At 53.2% G+C, this 18,299-nt stretch overlaps 2 protein-coding genes across 6 annotated transcripts in view; both read left to right on the forward strand.

The window, feature by feature from the left end:
- CSF3R (colony stimulating factor 3 receptor) overlaps positions 1 to 8,319 on the forward strand; it is a 475,591-nt gene extending 467,272 nt beyond the window's left edge. For 3 of the 5 annotated variants that reach the window (XM_049617480.1, XM_049617479.1, XM_049617482.1), the window contains 14 exons: positions 40 to 336; positions 1,256 to 1,379; positions 1,529 to 1,716; positions 2,546 to 2,715; positions 2,830 to 2,983; positions 3,076 to 3,155; positions 3,579 to 3,786; positions 4,763 to 4,951; positions 5,330 to 5,431; positions 6,058 to 6,204; positions 6,319 to 6,459; positions 6,696 to 6,789; positions 7,029 to 7,110; positions 7,528 to 8,319. In XM_049617480.1, coding sequence (XP_049473437.1) covers positions 40 to 336; positions 1,256 to 1,379; positions 1,529 to 1,716; positions 2,546 to 2,715; positions 2,830 to 2,983; positions 3,076 to 3,155; positions 3,579 to 3,786; positions 4,763 to 4,951; positions 5,330 to 5,431; positions 6,058 to 6,204; positions 6,319 to 6,459; positions 6,696 to 6,789; positions 7,029 to 7,110; positions 7,528 to 8,007 — 2,456 coding nt within the window. In that variant the 3' untranslated portion in view covers positions 8,008 to 8,319. The other 2 variants (XM_049617481.1, XM_049617483.1) reach the window with 2 other exon arrangements.
- Positions 8,320 to 8,915: 596 nt separating this feature from the next.
- MRPS15 (mitochondrial ribosomal protein S15) lies at positions 8,916 to 16,822 on the forward strand. Its single transcript, XM_049617495.1, has 8 exons — positions 8,916 to 10,443; positions 10,721 to 10,765; positions 11,851 to 11,926; positions 12,823 to 12,871; positions 13,348 to 13,432; positions 14,622 to 14,680; positions 16,225 to 16,416; positions 16,666 to 16,822. Exons 1-8 carry the CDS (start codon positions 10,308 to 10,310, stop codon positions 16,801 to 16,803), a joined length of 780 nt encoding a protein of 259 aa, XP_049473452.1. The 5' UTR covers positions 8,916 to 10,307; the 3' UTR covers positions 16,804 to 16,822.
- Positions 16,823 to 18,299: the final 1,477 nt, after the last annotated feature.

The raw sequence follows: 18,299 nt of genomic DNA on the forward strand, positions 1-18,299 counted from the left end.
GCACAGGGGTGACTCATGGCCCATTCTCTCCCACCCCAGGCCTGGAGGAATGCGGGCACATCAGCCTCCCAACCTCCACTGTCCGCCTGGGGGACTCCATCACAGCCTCCTGCACCATCAGCCCCAACTGCAGCCACCTGGGCCCGGAGTCACAGATTCTGTGGAAGTTGGGAACACAGCTTCAGCTCGGAGAGAGGCAGCTGCGTCTGGCAGATGGAAGCCAGGAATCCACCATCACGCTGCCCCCGCTCAACCGCCCGCGGGACCTTCTCTCCTGCTGCCTGCGCTGGGGCAACAGTGTGCAGATCCTGGACCAGGCTGAGCTGTGGGCAGGCTGTAAGTCCCTGCGGCCGTCTACCCACTCCGCCTCTGTGCCCTCCTGCCAACACGAATAAGAGCTAGGATTCACCGAGCACTTGCTCAGTAAGCACATTATGGGCATGGTATCAGATAACCTTCCCTACCAGCAAGGAGTGCTCTTTTTTTTTGCAGATGAGGAAACTGAGGCTCATTTGGTGAGGGGCACAGGCGAATAAGGATGTGGCCGAGATTTATATCAGCCGGCGTGGCTCTGAAGTCACTGTAGTAACCACTACTCCATACAGCTGCCACATAAGCCCAACTACCCAGCCACTGGAGGGTGTGCCCAGGGAGGACACACTTTACCATCTGGGCCTGCTCTCAGTTTCTCTGCAACTCAGTCTCAGCCCTCTGCTCAAACTGAGAAGCAAGGAGACGATGCCAAGCCAGTGCATGAGGGGAGAACTAAGACCAGGTTTCCTTGTTAAGAGTCACTAGGAGTAGAGCAAACACTTACACAGCACCTGCCATGTGCCAGACATCGCCCTGAGCGCTTTGTACATAGTGAGTAGTCACTCACTACCCGGGGGGTAGGCATATCACCATCGCCCCGTTTTACAGATGAAGAAACTGAGGCACAGAGCGGCTAAATGACATGAAGATCACAATGGCTAATAAATGGCAAACCCAGGATGAAAACCCAGACCTACACGGTCACGGTCAAAGGGGGCCGAGCTGAAGGGGTCGGAGGCTCTGTGATGCCCGCCCTGTACATGCCTATAATTTGACTTGCCCCAGGGATGCCCCTCCAGGGTCACCCCGAAGGAGGCGAGCGAGTAGACAAGGTGACCCCAGAGGGAACAACCCCGAGCAAGGAAACGAAAATAACTGGTTCCAGTCAGAGCTTTCTGAGTGGCCCTACTCCAAGCCCTCACTCTCCCCACCCTTCGTGCAGACCCTCCCGCCGCGCCCCACAACCTGTCCTGCCTCATGAACCTCACAACTAACAGCCTCATCTGTCAGTGGGAGCCAGGACCCCACAACCACCTGCCTACCAACTTCACCCTCAAGAGCTTCAAGTAAGGAGGGGTCTCTGGCCCCGTTCCTCTGGGTCCTGGGGTGGGGCATGGGCGGGAGTGGGGCTGGGGGAGCCAGAGGCAAACACGGGAGGGAGAAGGGAGCCTCGCTTTCTTCTTCTGCTAGACACCCAAGCCTGGCTTATTGGCAGGAGCCGGGACAACTGCCAGACCCAAGAGGACTCCATCCTTGACTGCGTGCCTAAGGACGGAGACAGCCACTGCTCTATCCCACGCAGATACCTGCAGTTGTACCAGCACATGGGCATCTGGGTGCAGGCAGAGAACGCACTAGGGACTGGAAAGTCCCCACAGCTGTGCCTCGTTCCCATGGATGTTGGTGGGTGACGCTGGGTGTGGGGGAGGGGAAAGGCCCCCACAATGGGCAGATCCACAGAGGCACAGAGAGGGACTCCCAGACCCAGTGACAGACAAGGAGATCCTGGATGGCCTAGAGATAGAGGCAGACGAGAGAGACAGAGACGAAGTGGAATGCAGATGGGGACAGAGCTACGGAGACACAGACACACAGACGTGGGAGAAACACCGAGGCAGGGAGACACGTTCTTTCAGCGAGCTTCTTGAAGTGCCCAAGGCACACTAGGCAGGCGTTGTTCTAGGTGCTGGAGACCTGAACGAAATATCAGAAGTCCTGCCCTTGGAATGTTACGTTCTAGTGGGCAAAATAAATAAAATAGAATGTCAGGCAACCAGAAGTACGAGGAGGGAGTTAACACAGAGGGGGAGGTGGGGAAAGCCGGGGGTGGGGGACAATTGCTCTTTCAGTAAGGTGGTCAGGGGTGGCCTCACTAAGAAGGTGACATTTGAGAAGATCCTTGAAGGAAATGAGGGAGCAGGCTGCTGGATATCTGAAGGGTAAGATCTCCAGGCAGAGGGAATGACGAGTGCAAAGGCCCCGGGGCAGAAGGATGAGACAGAGACCTAGGGAGAGACAGACACATATATACAGACAGACCTCCAGAAACATGATGACATGGAGATGAAGAGACACAGAGAGACGGAGAAAAAAAGAAGCAGGCTGACAGAGACCCCAGGGGTGGAGACCCCAGGGCAGAAAACGGAACAACAGGCAAAGAGAGAAGCAGGAATAAGGCAGAGCCCTATAGGATGGGGCAGGGAAGGTTTCTGACAACCCCTCCTCCTTACAGTGAAGCTGGAGCCCCCCACACTGTGGGCCCTGGCCCCCAGCCCTGAGGTGGCCCCACCCCAGCCAGGCTGCCTGCTGTTGCGCTGGGAGCTATGGAAGCCGAGCCTCTACATAGAACAGAAATGCGAGCTGCGCCACCAGCCACAGCTCGGAGAAGCCAGCTGGGCCCTGGTGAGGTGGAAGGCAACCTCAAGAGCCCGGAGTGGGGGTGGCTGAGGGGAGGGTGGCTGAGCTGGGCCTGAAGGGCACAAGGATCCAGGCTCAGAGCCATGGCCATCCCACCAGGTGGGCCCCCTGCTCCCTGAGACCCTCCAGTATGAGCTCTGTGGGCTCCTCCCGTCCACAGCCTACGCCCTGCAAATGCGCTGCGTCCGCTGGCCCCTGCCTGGCCAGTGGAGCGACTGGAGCCCTAGCCTGATACTGACCACCGCACAACAGGGTAAGTGGGTGGGGAGGGGCCAGGAGCAGCCATCAGGACAAAGTCCAGCCTTCGGGGCCCTCCCTGAGCCCCTCTTCCTCCTCCGTCCCCAGCCCCCATCGTCAGATTGGACACATGGTGGCGGCAGAGGCAGCTGGACCCCAGGACTGCGGATGTGCAGCTGTTCTGGAAGGTGACCCCTTCTGAAGGCCATCCCTCCACCCCTGAGACTTCTCCCAACCCAGACAGATCCCTGTGGGCTGGGGCTCAGGACTCCAACAGTTCTGGGAGGTTTGGATGCATTTGTATGTGATTTGCATGCACTTTGCATGCACCTAGGAAGCTGGGTAGCACCGTTCTGGAGAGACTACAATGTAGGACTCACCTATGGCAAAGAGTCAGCTCAGGGAATGGTTAAGTGCCAACCTGCTCCTTCCTTTCCTCCCTCCTAGGACCTGGCATGGGGAACAGGGAAGGAAGGGAGGGAGGAAGGTTGGCTCCCAGCCTGTGGGGGCTCAGTTCCTATGACCCACCCACCCCATCTAGAAGCCCTTCCCCACTCAAGATGAGCCGTGCGCCCCCACCCCTTATCTTCTTCTTCCTGTGTCCACCGCAGCCAGTGCCCTTGGACAAATACAGCGGGCAGATCCAAGGGTACCTGGTCAGACCACCAGGCCAGACTGGGGCAGTCCCAGCCCTCTGCAACACCACGGAGCTAAGCTGCACCTTCCACTTGCCCTCGGAAGCCCGAGAGGTGGTCCTTGTGGCCTATAACACAGCCGGGACCTCTCATCCCACCCCAGTGGTCTTCCTGGAGAGCAGAGGTAAAGGGCGCTGGCGGCTAGTAGAGTGTAGTGGGTGAGCACGTAACGTTCAGAGGCTAGACTGCCTGGGTTCACAACTAGTCCCGTCACTTGCTAACAGTATGACCCAGGCAAGTGACCCCTGGCCTCGGTTTACTCACCTAGCAAAGGGGGACAATCCAGTGCCTACCTCAAAGCCCTGTTGTGAAGGTCACATCCATTAAGACATGTGCCTGGCACCACGTTCCCGCTCAGTATGTGTTAGCTACTCTCATTATCATCAGCCGGAACCAAGTTAAGCTGGTGGTGGTACCACACACGCTCCCATTCACTCACACGCTCACAAGTGCAGACGCTCATAGACACGCATTCGCGTGTGCGTGTATGCACGTGCGTGCACGCGCGCACACACGCACACACACACACAGTCCATTCTGCCAAAGAAGATAGGAAGAAAGCCCTACATTTTCCCGGCTGGAACACGGTCCCTGCGTTAATTGCTCATTCTCAGGGGATCGGCCACCACCACCCCCAGGTTCCCCTGAACATGGGTCCTCACAAGGTGACACCAGAGATAACAAGAGCTCGTACTCCAACTTATGAGCCGCATGACCTTCGGCAAATTACTTAACCTGTCTCAGTTTTCTCCTTGATAAATTGGGGCCAGGGTAGCGCCTTCCTCCTAGGACTCTTAGCGGACTCAGTAAATTCACACGTACCAAGGCCCATAGCCGCACAGACCATGAACTACACAGCGTTAGCACCGATCCCTGTCAGACACTCCTCGGCACGAGGCACTGTGCCAGGCTTGTTCTAGGCATCATCTCATTTGATCTGCATCAGGACCCTTACAGAGGAGCAAACTGAGGTCCTGATGTTGACTTACTCAAGGCCACCCGGTTTGTAAGTAACAAAGCCAGGATTTGAACCCAGGCTTCTGGCTCTGGGACCCGCATTCTTCTTGCTTTTGCTCTCTCACCTCCTACCCTGTCTCCAGGCCCACCCCTGACCAGGCTCCACACCACAGCTCGAGATCCCCACAGCCTCTGGGTGGGCTGGGAGCCCCCCAGCCCTCGGCCTCGGGGCTATGTGATTGCGTGGGGCCTGGGTCCCCCCAGCCCCAGCAGCAGCAATATGACCTGGAAGATGGAACACAACGGAAACATTTCCAGGACGCTGCTGCAGGGTGAGGCAGGCCTGGGGACCTGGGAGGCAAGGAGGCAGTGTTTGTCAGGCAGAAAGCAAGGGGCAGGCTGAACCCCCCTACAGAAGAAGCAGACTCCCCAGTCTTTCTTGGCTCTTTAGTCTCGTCTCATACCCCCAGAATCAGGAAGTTCTTCCCCCAGTCTAGCCAGATCCTCCCTTTTCACAGCCCTGCCCTGCCACCTTCCTAGCTCTCCTCCTTTTCTGCCCTTACGTCCATCAAATGATCTGAAGAGATAGACGAGGCTAGCCCTGCAGCACAAGGCCTGGGTTATTCCCCACTGGAGGTCTGAGGTTAGCTTCTGATCATCTGCAGAGGTTAGCCCCTCACCAGGGGGCCTGCCCCATTTTCGCTCCACAGAGAACATCAGGCCCTTTCAGCTCTACGAGATCACCGTGACCCCTCTATACCAGGACACCGTGGGACCCTCCCAGCACATCTATGCCTACTCCCAAGAGATGGGTGCGTCAGCCACCAGGCCCCTCCCAGAATCCTCCCCTCTCAACGCCTGCCTGGGACCCCACAATCAGGACTATGAGGGAACATTTCCTTCCTCCCCCACCTCTGACCCACAGGAGACCCTCTCCCAACCCTAAGGTGACCCCTGGCTTACAGTGGACCCCTGCAGCCGGACAGAAGTCAGAAACTGGGGTGACAGAAACTGGGGAGTGAGTTGGGCAGAATTCACGAAGCGAGTCTGGCAAAAATCAACCAGTTTCCCTGAAAGAAATCAAGTGTCCTGTGTGGCAGAAATTAGAGAGAAGGCCCGCCATAAAGTCAGAGAGCGAGTGGCAGAAATCAGATAGTGAGCCCAACAAAATCAAGCCTGGCAGAAATCAGGCGGCAAGGCTTTGGAGTCAGAGAACCAAGTGCAAATCCTGACTTAGCCACTTATTAGCAGTCTGTGGAATTCAGTCAAAGGTGCTGGCAACATGAGGCTTGGGCATGGGTCCCCTTGGACTCTCTTCTCCCACTCCCCGCCATAGTGTGGCTCAGTTCTGGGCTCTGGGGAGCCACAAGATGTCCAGCTAGGCTCTCCACTCTTCCCTGCTCCCCGTCAGCCCCTGCACCTCTCTCTCTTCCGGCAGCCCCCTCCCACACCCCAGAGCTGCATCTAAAGCACATCGGCAAGACCTGGGCCCAGCTGGAGTGGGAGCCCCAGGCCCCTGAGCTGGGGAAGAGCCCCCTGACCCACTACACCATCTTCTGGACCAACGCTCAGGACCAGTCCTTCTGTGAGTCTCTGCTCAGTACCTCACAGTCCCAGAAGGCCTGGGAGGGGACGCCCAGCAGCCTTGGAGGGAGCCTCGGCATCTGGGCCCAGGCTGACCATTCTCTTCTACTCCCAGTCACCACCCTGAATGCCTCCTCCCGTGGCTTGGTCCTCCACAGCCTGGAACCTGCCAGCTTGTACCACGTACGCCTCATGGCTTCCAGCAAGGCCGGGGCCACCAATAGTACAAGCCTTACTCTGATGACTTTGGCCCTAGGTAAGGAGAGCAGGGGGCTGGCCAGCCAAGGCTGTTGGGAAGGTTCATCACCCAACGGATCCCTCATTTTGAGGCCTTGCCTGGATCTGCTAGTCTGAGGGAGGAGACTGCGCCCAACCCATGAAGCCCAGGCTGAGGGAGGAGGCCCATTCCTGCCCTCAGAGCCCAATCTGAGGGAAGAGGCCCAGCCCCACTTGCATGCACTCTAATCTCTTCTGGCTTTCCCCTCACCCCAGAGGAGTCTGAGCTGCATATCCTCCTGGGCCTCTTTGGCCTCCTTGTCTTGCTCATCTGTCTCTGTGGGGCTTCCCGGTTCTGCTGCAGACCCAGGTGAGTCCTCTCAAGACACCTACCACCTAGCTACCCCTGCCCACAGGGAACTGCAGGCTGGAGCGGGACTGTCCAGGTCCCTCTTTGCCTTCCCAGGCGTCGGGGCCCATGCCTGGCTCCAGCCCTGCACCACCTCTCTCTGTACTAGGGAGCCTTCAACTGCTAGAGCGGGTGGGAGAAAGGATGGCAAGATGGGAGGGGGCATGCCTGACCCAGCCTTCACCTGCCTTCTTCTCCAGCAGGAAGAATCCCCTCTGGCCAAGTGTCCCAGACCCAGCCCACAGCAGCCTGGGCTCCTGGGTGCCCACCATCATGGTTGAGGTAAGAACCCCCATGGGAGAGGGAAATGGGGCCGGGGGCGCTGGCCCAGGCTCAAAGTAAAAGGAACCTCCCCCAAGGATGAGTCTTCAGGCCTTCCCATCACTTCCTAGCAAGGTGCCCTCCCTCTGGAGTAGAGCAGATCCGAGTTTGCATCCCAGCTCTACCCATTTCAAAGCCTCAGCCATCTCACTGTGAATTGAGGTGAATCTCACACAGAATCATTGGAGACATGCACCGAGCTAAGTCTGAAGCCCATAGCACGCGTCAGGAATGTATGAGGTGCTTTGCAAGTGTCACCCTTTGGGCTCCAGCAGAGAGCAGCAGGAATATCCCCACAACTGGCCCACCGCAGGAAGGCACAGTGGCTGGGATGACTACGAGATAAATCATGTCCTCACCCCACGTCCTTGTATCCAGGAGGCCTTCCAGCTGCCTAGCTTTCGGGACCCCGGCATGCCACCCATCACCAAGATCACAGTACTGGAGGAAGAAGAGAAGAAGCCGGGGCCTTGGGAGTCCAACGACAGCTCAGGGACCTGTGGCCTCCCCACCCTGGTCCAGGCCTATGTGCTCCAGGGGGACCCAAGAACACCTTCCACACAGCCCCAGCCCCCGTCTGGCACCAACGACCAGGTCTTTTATGGGCAGGTGCTGGGCAGCCCCACAGGCCCAGGTCCAGGGCACTACCTCCGCTGTGACTCTACTCAGCCCCTCCTAGGGGGCCTTACTCCCAGCCCCAAGTTTTATGAGAACGTCTGGTTTCAGAACAGCCCCCTGGGGACCCCAGAGCCCCTCGTCCCAAACCAGGAGGATGATTGTGTCTTTGGGCCACTGCTTGACTTCCCCCTCCTGCAAGGGCTCCAGGTCCATGGGGTGGAGGGGCTGGGGGGCATCTAGCGCTTCCTGGGACCCCCGCCCAGGCCTGCCTCTTGAAAGGCCTGGGCCATCCAGAGGAGAGGAGAATATCAGTAAGCCCACCATGAAAAAATCATCTCATCCCAGAAGGGCAGGAAGACTACCAGTATCTCCCTATCTCTGGTCCCCAGCATCCTTCCTCCACCTCCCAGGCCCCATGGGCTGACCCTGCCTCTCACTTTAGTGGCCAGAGAATGCTTCATCCAACCCTGCCCACTAGCCTTCTGTGTTTAATTCCTGTAATTTTAGTCTCTTAAACCGGTTAAAGGTTTGGTTTGTTTTGGTTTCGAGAAACTCTTGAGTGTGCCTGAGTCTCTGTTCTTTTTCTTTTCAGGGCCCTAGCAGTGATGGGGGTACTTATCAGAACTGTTCGTTTGTGTATTCTTTCCTTCGCTCATTAATTCCACCAGCCCACATGTAGCATTTAGGTCCTGTGCTGGCAGCAGGGATTCAAAAATGATTTGGCTCAGTCCACCCTCAAAGGACTCCCATTCTAGTGGTGGAGACTTGAAAACTGGCCATTAGGGCACAGTGGCCAGAGTTATCTTGTGAGGGTGGGGGTGAGGGGTCACAAAATGCTATGGGATATGGGGAATACACTTCAGAAAAGACCAATCCCTATTGGAAAAATATAATTAAAAACAAAATCTCCTGGGTTGCCTGGCTGGGTCAGTCAGTGGAATGTGTGACTCTTAATCTCAGAGTTGTGAGTTCCAGCCCCATGTTGGGTGTAGAGATTACTTAAAAATAAAATATTAAATGTATATATTAAATATTAAATATATATATTTATTTAATATAAAATATTAAATATATATATATATATATATATATATATATATATATATCCTGCCAACCTAGAAAACCTCTCTACAAGGGTAGAAGAAAAAGAAATCTGTTTTATTATTGAATGAATATTAAACCAGAATGTGAAACGCATGTGCATCACCAGCAATCCCCTAAAGAGCTTGAAAAGACAGAAAGAAGTCTTACCCTTGTATATAGCCAGGTGGATACAGATTATTGCATACATTTTCTTAAGATAAACAGTAACTTGTCCTCAATGACAACATCTGTCTTTGTCACACAAAGTTCATCCTAAATTCTCCTGGTAAATGGGGTAGCCACGCAAGTTTACTAATTGTCTTTACCCAAAAGAAAACTAAATTTCTCATATCTTTATGAGAAGAGTCAGGTTTGCTACTCAGAGGCAGGCAGAAACTGGGAGACAGGGCCACTGCCTCCCTTAATGATTACATTTCAAGAGATGGCTCCCAGATCCTTGAGAAAAACATGTTGTAAAACTGGCAAGAGGCTTATTTAGCTTTTAAAAAGATTTACCAGTGCCTCAAAAGGGCAGAGAAAGAATTTACACTTACAAGTTTTCAAAAGTAAATGCTTTAAGCAAAGTGAAGGGGAGAAGAGCTTTCTCCCTCTTTGCACCAGGGAGGATTAAAATTTTATTTTTGTGTCATCAAAAATTTATTTTCCCTACTTTTAATTTGTAGTTGTCCTTACACCCCTCATTTCACCAATATTAACACAGCAAATATTTATCAAATGCCTACTATATAGCGGGTCCTTGGCACACAACTGCCTCAGGTAATCCTCCAACAATGTAAAAAACGGATACTGTTATTACCATTCCCATGTGATGAATAAGTACACCGTGACCCAGAAAGGTGGAGTGACTTGCCCACAGGATCATACAGTGAGTAAATACTGATGAGTAAAATGAGCTATGATTTCAGCCCAGGACTGTCCCATTCCAAAATCAACGACCTGCATCACGAGGCTAACCAGGCTGCCCGAGAGGAGGCTGGAACCCAGTAGTTCTTAGGGGGCCTCGTCGTGGAATACAGGAGGAGAGGAGGTGGAAACACTAGGCTGGGGGAGAAGAATATGGCAGCCCCCACGGGAGCCTGCAAAATGACCGGAGCCCGAGGCCAAGTACATAGAGTGGGATTAAGGGCGGGATGCCCAAGGGGGAAAATGGCATCTTAGAATTTATACAGCACCGCACACCACTGACCAGGCCCGCAATCACCCAGCCCCCAGCCCCGCACGGCTGCTAACCGGACCTCTCCCCTGGACCCAATCGCGCCGCACCCAAAGGGTCTTGCCTTTCCCATCCATTCTCTCGGTCTTCATCTGCTCCGGTCTCGCAACTGCACTCCACTGGTCGAGCCTGAGCCAGCATGGCGGCGCCCTTGTAACGCGGTCCGTGCCGCAAAAGGGACGGCGGCGGCCGTGGTGCCGGCCCCGCGGGGTCACAAGTCGGCATGCTGAGAACAGCGTGGAGGGCGCTGAGGTCGCTTCCAACCCAGGCAGTGGCCCAGGCTCCAGTCCGCGGGCTGCCGGGCGGAGCCTGCGCCAGGCCTCCCTTCCGCCAGTGGGGCCTTCCCTCTCCTCCTGGAGGTGAGGAGCTGAGAACCTAAGCAACTCGAGCAGGGAGGGGGGGTTGGGCGGAGATGGGGGACACGCGGGACGAGGATGGGGAAGAAAGGCCAGCGGGTGGGGAAGAAGTAAGACGAGGTGGGAGAGGCGTGGGGCCGCGGGGTGCGGAAGAAATGGGGCGGCTGCTAGGCGCCGAAGCGCCAAGACCTTGCAGGAAGGGTAAATGCAGGGGCCACAGAAAGGAGTCGAGGCTGGACTGTTTAAGGAGATGGGCCTCGCCCCTCTCTCTTCTGCACAGGTGTTATCCTTCCGGCCGTTCGCGGATATGCCATCCAGAAACCAGGTAGGAGCTCTTGGGGTGGGATTTCCGCGGAGAGAGGGACGTCTGGAGGGACGCCGGGTGGCCAAGGGGACAGAGGTGGCTACTTAGAACCACTCGATGGGGGTGGGCCAGAGGTCCTGAGCAGAAGAGCCCCACGTCCGCCTTGTCAAAAGGCTGTAACCTGAAACCTGCCCGGGACCGGGTGGGGGTGGCGAGCCGGAGCGGGAGCTTTCGGACTGGGTTTGAGTGAGAGTGAGCTAGCAGGGGGAGGGCGTGCTGGGCGTACCCAGGCCTACCTAGAGTCTAGTCTACCCTTCCGTGGTGGAGGGCTTGGTTTCCCCTTCCAAGGCAGTCTGCATCTCTCTTACTAAAGAGATCTCTCTTCCTGGGCACATGATATTGGGCAAGTTATTTCCTCCAGTCACATTCTAAAATGATTGTAGAAGTTATCTATTTGAGAGGATTGTTGTTAGGATTCAGTGATAACACATGAAAAGCATTCTTAGCACTGAGCGCAATAAATGCAGTCTATGTTAGCATTTATTGCTACTAATATTATGTACATAGCGGCAGAGCAGGGTCTGACTGGAGAGGACAAGTTATCTCCCTTGTACCTCTCCCTCATCCCCGAGGGAATAGGACACACACCGAGGCCCGAGGTCGAGGGTTTCCAATTTGTGCTTACATTTCAGGCGTCCTAAAGCTAGGGGTCCCTCCTCAATCCCCTTATTTCATTCATGCAGTCAGCCAGCAACCGTTTGTCAAGTACCTGTTCTACATGAGGCCGTGGACCAGACCAGGGATTCAAAAGGAGTCAAACTCAGTCCGTCCACAAAAGGCCCCATCCTGGTAGGGGATTCGATAACTGTAGAGTCAGAGACGTAAGAGGTGGAGGCACAATATGGGATTTTAGGAAAGGCAATCTACTCCCAGCGTGAAATATCAAGACAGTTGCCTGCGGCGTTTGCAGAGGAGAAGCTGAGCCCAGAGATATCCAGTTTTGCTTGAGACCCTGGGTGCCTCACGGAGTTGGTGACAAAAGCCAGAATTGAGGGTGTGGGCAGCGCAAGTTGACTCTTGGTGTTTTCCATCCCTACACTTGACAGTCCAGCGCAGCCAAGAAGATGACCCGCCCCCTTCCACGCTGCTCAAAGACTACCAGAACATTCCCGGAATTGAGAAGTAAGCAAAAAGAAATCTCTTTGATGAGGTAGGGTGCCCTAAGAGGAGTGAGGAGGAGGAAGGGAAGACAGTGACTGGTCCGGCCTGGCCCACTGTATCTGAAGCTTGGTTATAGAATCAGGCAGAGGACTCTTGAAGCCCAGGCTTGGTGAGGGTGAGTGGCAGGGCAGAATGGCATTCATGGAGCTCAATTTTTTGCCTTTTTTTGTACTCTGGTTTAGTTAGCAGGGAGGCAACATATCTCATGGGTCTTTGTGAAATCTCTCATCTCTGGATCCTCAAAAAAGCCCTCTGAGGGAAGAAACAGTGTCCCCCTTTTATACATTACCAAGTTGTCCTATGTCATATAGCTCCTAAGGGACAGAGCTGAAAGACACCAAAGCCGGGATCCTTCTGCTCAGTCCCTGCCCTATGCCCTAGGAGCTGTCCTGTGTGACATGAGAAGAAAACGATTATAGAATTGAAATGTCTCAAGACAGATTGAACCATACCTTTTGCTGAAATGAAAATCCTCCCTTTGCCCTCCCTGTGATGGGCCTGGAACACTCACACGGGCAGCCCCAATTTTGTGTAGTTATCACATCATTCCATGTTCTCAGCGCAGCACATCAGATTCATGCTGACTGTTAATCCCCGAGAAATGGCTCCCCGCTTCCATGGAGACTCTTTTGTCATAAAAGAAATTTTCAGGGGCGCCTGGCTGGCTCAGTTGGTGGAGCATGAGACTCTTGATCTCGTAGAGATCTACATTGGATGTAGAGATTACTTAAAAATAAAATATTAAAACAAATTTTTTTTAACCATAATTGCTTTTCAAACTAAAATGGAAACAGCATCGTTTCCTCTTCCTCCCCGTCCCCCCACACCTGTCTCTCATTGCTCTGGTTTCCGCACAGGTTTGACGATGTTGTAAGAAGACTCTTGTCTTTGGAAATGGCCAGCCAGGTAAGTGACCTGTGCAAAACCCCGGCCTCTCCTAGTCCTCTCCTCTGGGACTTCTTCCTACCGTGGTAACACTACCCCAGGCTTCTCAAGTCACAGTATTTATCCCAGTGTCATTCTGTGACCACTCGTCCATCCCCCAGACTGAGCATCTCGAGGGCAGGGACGGTCTTGTTCTCTCACTGTATCCCTAGCACCCGGCAAACAGTAGGTACTCAGTAATGATCTAATGCCTGAATGAATGAGCAAGGTTTGGAGACATTCATTCAACAAGCCATTTCACCTGTCATTGGCCTCGGACTCACCTAGATGTGAATAGCTACGTGCTGACCAAAGGCCTTGCCCTGATGAACAGAGTGAAGCCAGGCGCTGAACTTCATGGCCTAGGTTCTATGACTGTAGCCAGGGCCTGTGTGGTATGAAGGCTAGCTCTTAGGGGCTGGCAGACCACACAGATTCTCTGTCTCTATCCTCAACAGAAGGAGAAGCTAAAAGTCAAGCAAGAGCAGTTGATGAAGAAGATTGTGGCAAACCCTGAGGACACCAGCTCCCTGGAGGCTCGAAGTTGGTCAGGGGACCCTTGGGGAGTGGGAGAGCGGCGGGAAGGGGAGGGGGGTCTGCTAGCTGGTACCTGATCCAGGGCTCTTGTCTATAAGTACACTAGGTATTAGATGTGACTTGATAAAGGGAGAGACAAGAAGGACCCAGAGTGATGAAAATTGGACTCTGTGATGCTAGAGTCAGCGCCCAGGTCCCACCTCATACCTCTGTGTGAGCTCAGGAGAGTTTCCTCAGGAACCAAAGCTTGTCTCTGTGTCTCTCTCTACTCTGCAGCTAAGGTGGTATAAAGGGGCAAGTGGTCAGGGCCAAGATTCCACCTCACTCCACAGTGCTACCAGAACTTACTGTGTGTCCAGGAAGGGCCTGCTGTACTGACAGCATCTCCTTGGGGCCACCTTCCGCTTCTGCCTTTGCCCCCGTCTTTGCAATAAAGGCAGGGATCAAATATGAGGCTACCTAAGGAAGGATATTGCAAGAGTTTAGGAGATGAGTGAGAGCTGGTAATTCTGAAAACTCACTAGTGAGGGGTGCCTGTGTGGCTCAGTCAGTTAAGCGTCCGACTTCGGCTCAGATCATGATCTCACAGTTTGTGGGTTCGATCCCCGCGTCAGGCTCTGTGCTGACAGCTCAGAGCCTGGAGCCTGCTTCGGATGCTGTTGTCTCCCTCTCTCTTTCTCTGCCCCTCCCCTGCTCGCACTCTGTCTCTCTCTCTCAAAAAAATAAATAAACATTAAAAGAATTTGAAAACTCACTAGTCAAAAAACAGAAAGGTAGCCACTGGAAGGGCAGAGGCAAGGAGTAGACCCTTGATGGTTTGGGAATCTAGTCTTACTACATTGGGTGGGACCACCAGTGCAGCATTGAATGATTAACAATGATAGCATGGACAGTAGACTGATTCCTGAATTCAACAGGAACGCTCTAAAGTTTTACCATTAAGAATGCTATGTGCTATGGTTTGGGGATGATATGTTCATAAGATTAAGGAACTTGCCTTCCTTAGACTTTGCTTTCTGAAGGAAAGAGAGTCCAAAGTCTTTTGAGATCTTGAAATTCAGAGTGCTTTGGGAGTTGTAGAGAGCTACACAAGAGCACTGGTGATTGTTATTCCTTGAGGTCTTAAAACATAACCCCGGCCTGGGCCCTTCCTTCCTCTGTGCCAGCTCTCATCCTCTGTGGTTTGTGGTTTCAGTTGTTGCTTTGACCGTCAAGATCCGCAATTATGAAGAACACATGCAGAAACACCGAAAGGTAAACCTTGGGCATCGCTCCCAGCTAAACGCCAGCAGCCGGGGGAGAGGAGTCTGAGAGGTGAAGGACTCTGGGTCCAGAGAAGCAACTTGAGAAGCCAGATGGCCACAACGCCAAGGTGCCCGGCCCTCAGCTGCGGTGGAAAAAACATTCCCCTCCTGCCGCCAGTGGAAAAATGGGAGCCTTACCGTGCTGTGCTGAGTGTCACCAATGGTCAAGAATGCAGACTTCAGGGCATGACCGCAGCGTCTGGCACATAGTGGGTGCTCAGTATTTCTAGAATGCAGGAAGGGAGTCAGGTTGGCACTCGGTTCAAATCTCAGCTTTGCCACTTCCACTAACCAGATGCGTGACTTTGGGGAAGTTACTTTACATGCCCAAGCCTCAGTTCTCCTGTCTGTAAAGTGGGGAGCGTAGTAGTACCTGCTGATGGGATTGCAAGGACTAGGTGAAATAATAAAGCACCAGCATGGTCATATGAAGTGTTGAGCCTTGTGCAGAGCACCTCACGTGCATCAGTTCATTTAACCCTTAGAACCATCTTTCTATCCCATTTTACAAAGGCGTAATCTGGGCGTGGGGTGATTAAGTCATTCCTCAAAGCACACCACTGAGAAATGATGTGCTAGGACTTGAAACTAGGTGGTCTTGCTCTGGGGCCCATATTCTCCTTTTGTTTGTTTGTTTGTTTGTTTGTTTGTTTTGCAAAGAACACAAGTTTATTATCTCGTAGTTGGGGTTTTTTTGGGTTTTTTTTCAAGTTGATTTTTTAATTTGTGTTTTTTGAGACAGAGAACACGAGCGGGAGAGGGCAGGGGGGGTGGGGAGAGAATCCCAAGCAACTCCACGCTGCCGCGGGGGGCGGGGGGGGAGGGGGTCAATCTCATGAACTGAGATTGTGACCTGAGCCGAGATTCAAGAGTTGGATGTTTAACTGAGCCACCCAGGTGCCCCTCCAGGGCCCATATCCTTAACCATGATGCCATATCTCAGCACAGCAGTGGGCACAGAGCTACTGTAATTTAGGCAGCTGCCCATATTTTTAATAAATACAGAGTGGTCCGGCTCTGCATGGGCAGCACCTCAGGGTTCCCTGGAGCAGGTTGATCTTGCTTCTTGGCGAGGAGAGTTTTGCTCATTTGGAGTGTGAACAGCAGCCCTCACAGAGGAGCACAGACCTTCCCTCCTCTCCAGCCCAGCTGACACTTTGCTGAGCTGTAGGGAGGCTGAGTAGGTGGCGTAGGGGAAAGAGCATGAGATTTGGAGTAAGACCCATAGATGTGGATTCCAGACCTGACCTCACACAAGGTCCCTGCCTGGCACAGTTCTAGGACCTCCTATGAATCAGGTGACATCTTTGAGCCTTTATTTTCCCGTCTGTAAAATGGCAATAACAATGACAGTACCTACCTGAGAGTTGCACTGACATTTGCATAAGATTGTTGGGAGGTTTCAATGAGATGATGAAATGACCATCCCTTGTTACTGTATAGTGGCTCACACTTAAATAGGACACTAAAAGTAATATACCAACTCTCTCGCAGGACAAAACCCATAAGCGCTATCTGCTGATGAGCATCGACCAGAGGAACAAGATGCTCAAAAACCTCCGTAAGACCAACTATAGTGTCTTTGAGAAGACCTGCAAGGAGCTGGGGATTGAGTACACCTTCCCTCCTCCATACCACCGGAAAGCCCACCACCGCTGGGCGACCAAGAAGGCGCTGTGCATTCGGGTACGAGTCGGAATTGCTGCTTTCATTGGCCCCACTCTGGGACTGTGGTGTTAAGGTCAGAAGGGAGGGTAGTCTGTTCCTGACCGAGGCATGGAACTGGCCCCAAAGCCTTGAGGAGGCTCCCAGGCCGTCAGCCCCATGGAGAAAGGCTGATGTGACCATCCGGGGGAGTCCGTTCTCACCCCAGCTGCTCCAAGTCTGAGGTTTTGCATAGAGTTACAGTCTCTTCCTGCTCCCTTTCATCCCCAGGTTTTCCAGGAGGTGCAGAAGCTGAAGAAGCAAAAGAGGGCCTTAAAAGCTGCAGCAGCGGCAGCCCGGAAACAAGGCCAGAAGAACCCGGAGAGCCCTTCCAGAGCTGGACCAGAGGCAATCAAAGAAAACCAATAAATTGTATTAGAGTTCTGTCTTTCTGCCTTAAAGGATAATAGAGAAGGTGGGGCTCTGTGCACCGAGGACAAGGAGGAGGAATTTGTTCGTTCAGCTCTGGGATCCCAGGGTTTTAGGAGGCAGAGCCTCTGCCCTCACACACCTGAGGACACGTTCTCACAACACCCCTCACACACACTCACATAAACAGCGCCCTGTTGTCCACCTCCTTCCTGCAGAGGGGAGACTGAGCACACAGCAGCACAGAGGAAGTGTGGCCGGCTGGCTGGCTGGCTGGCGGCCGAGTGAGAAAGCCGGCTGTAAGAGCTGCCTTCTGGACAGGGCCCTGGAAGTTGAAGTAGAAGCTCACCAGACAGAAATGGGGTGGGAAGGTGTCCTGGGCCGAAGGAATTGCAAGTACAAAGGCAAAGAAGTCAGCAGGTGCAAGCTGTGTCCAGAGAACACTGGGAACAGGAAATAGAGCTTGACAGGGAAGTTGAAGCTGGGGTGTGAGAGGCTTGATATGCTGGCCGCCCTCTGGGGAGTGGGGAGACGGTCATGGTTTAAAACCAAAGGAGTGAAGACAGCACCAGGTCTGTTTAGATGGTTAAGCAGCAGCAGTGCAGGGTGGGGGATCAGAGGGGGAGCGATCAGAGCACTTTATTGTTTGGGGGGCAGAGCTGCTGGTGTTCAGGTTAAGAATCTGATAAAAGCTACAAGTTCTATCCATGAGAAACTGCACATGCGCAAAACATTCCTTATAAGTTCTGGGGAGTTACGAGTACCCCTTTTCCTGCAAAGTTCACCCATTCATACCAAGTGAAGTGTCAAGGCCTTGACGTCTGAGCGTGCTTGGCAGGTTTGCAGAAGCAAGGGAGACTGTCTAAAAGAGTGAATGAAGAGATGAGGTCAGAGGGAAAAGCAGACACCAGATAATCTAGACCTTTCTGGGTGTGTTAGTCTGCTCAGGCTGCCATTAAAAACCATAAACTGGCTTAAACAATGGAAACTTATTTTCTCAAAGTTCTGGAGGCTAGGAAGTCCAAGATCTAGGTGCTGGACAATTTGGTTTCTGCTGAGGAATCTTCCTGACTTGCAGATGGCCGCTTTCAGACTATGTCCTCACTTGCGAGGGGGGAAAGATCTCTTCCTCTTATAAGAGCACTAATCTCATCATGAAGACTCTACCCTCGCGACCTCATCTAACTCATTACTTCCTAAAGGTCCCTCCCGACATCATCTAACTCATTACTTCCTAAAGGTCCCTCCAAATACCATCATGTTAGGTGTTAGAGCTTCAATATGTGAATTGGGGGAGGTACACATTCAGTCCACAACAGCGGGGAAAAGATTCTGGAATTCATTCTGAGACGGGAAGCCATGGAGGAAAGAACGGGGGAAAGTTGTGTTAAAGTGACGTCCAAGGAGAAGTTGGAAACTTAGATCCAGGACTGCAGCGAGGCCTAAGCTAGACACAAGTTTACAGGTTATGTTTAGATGGTGAGTGAAACCATGGG

The sequence above is a fragment of the Panthera uncia genome, assembly GCF_023721935.1.
Source record: "Panthera uncia isolate 11264 chromosome C1 unlocalized genomic scaffold, Puncia_PCG_1.0 HiC_scaffold_4, whole genome shotgun sequence".
NCBI classification, from domain to species: Eukaryota; Metazoa; Chordata; class Mammalia; order Carnivora; family Felidae; genus Panthera; species Panthera uncia.

Coding starts and splice junctions, on each gene's coding strand:
- MRPS15 (XM_049617495.1), top strand. CDS start 10,308: ATGCTGAGAACAGCGTGGAGGGCGCTGAGGTCGCTTCCAACCCAGGCA. Junction 10,766..11,850: donor ATATGCCATCCAGAAACCAG/GTAGGAGCTCTT, acceptor TACACTTGACAG/TCCAGCGCAGCCAAGAAGAT. Junction 11,927..12,822: donor AACATTCCCGGAATTGAGAA/GTAAGCAAAAAG, acceptor GTTTCCGCACAG/GTTTGACGATGTTGTAAGAA.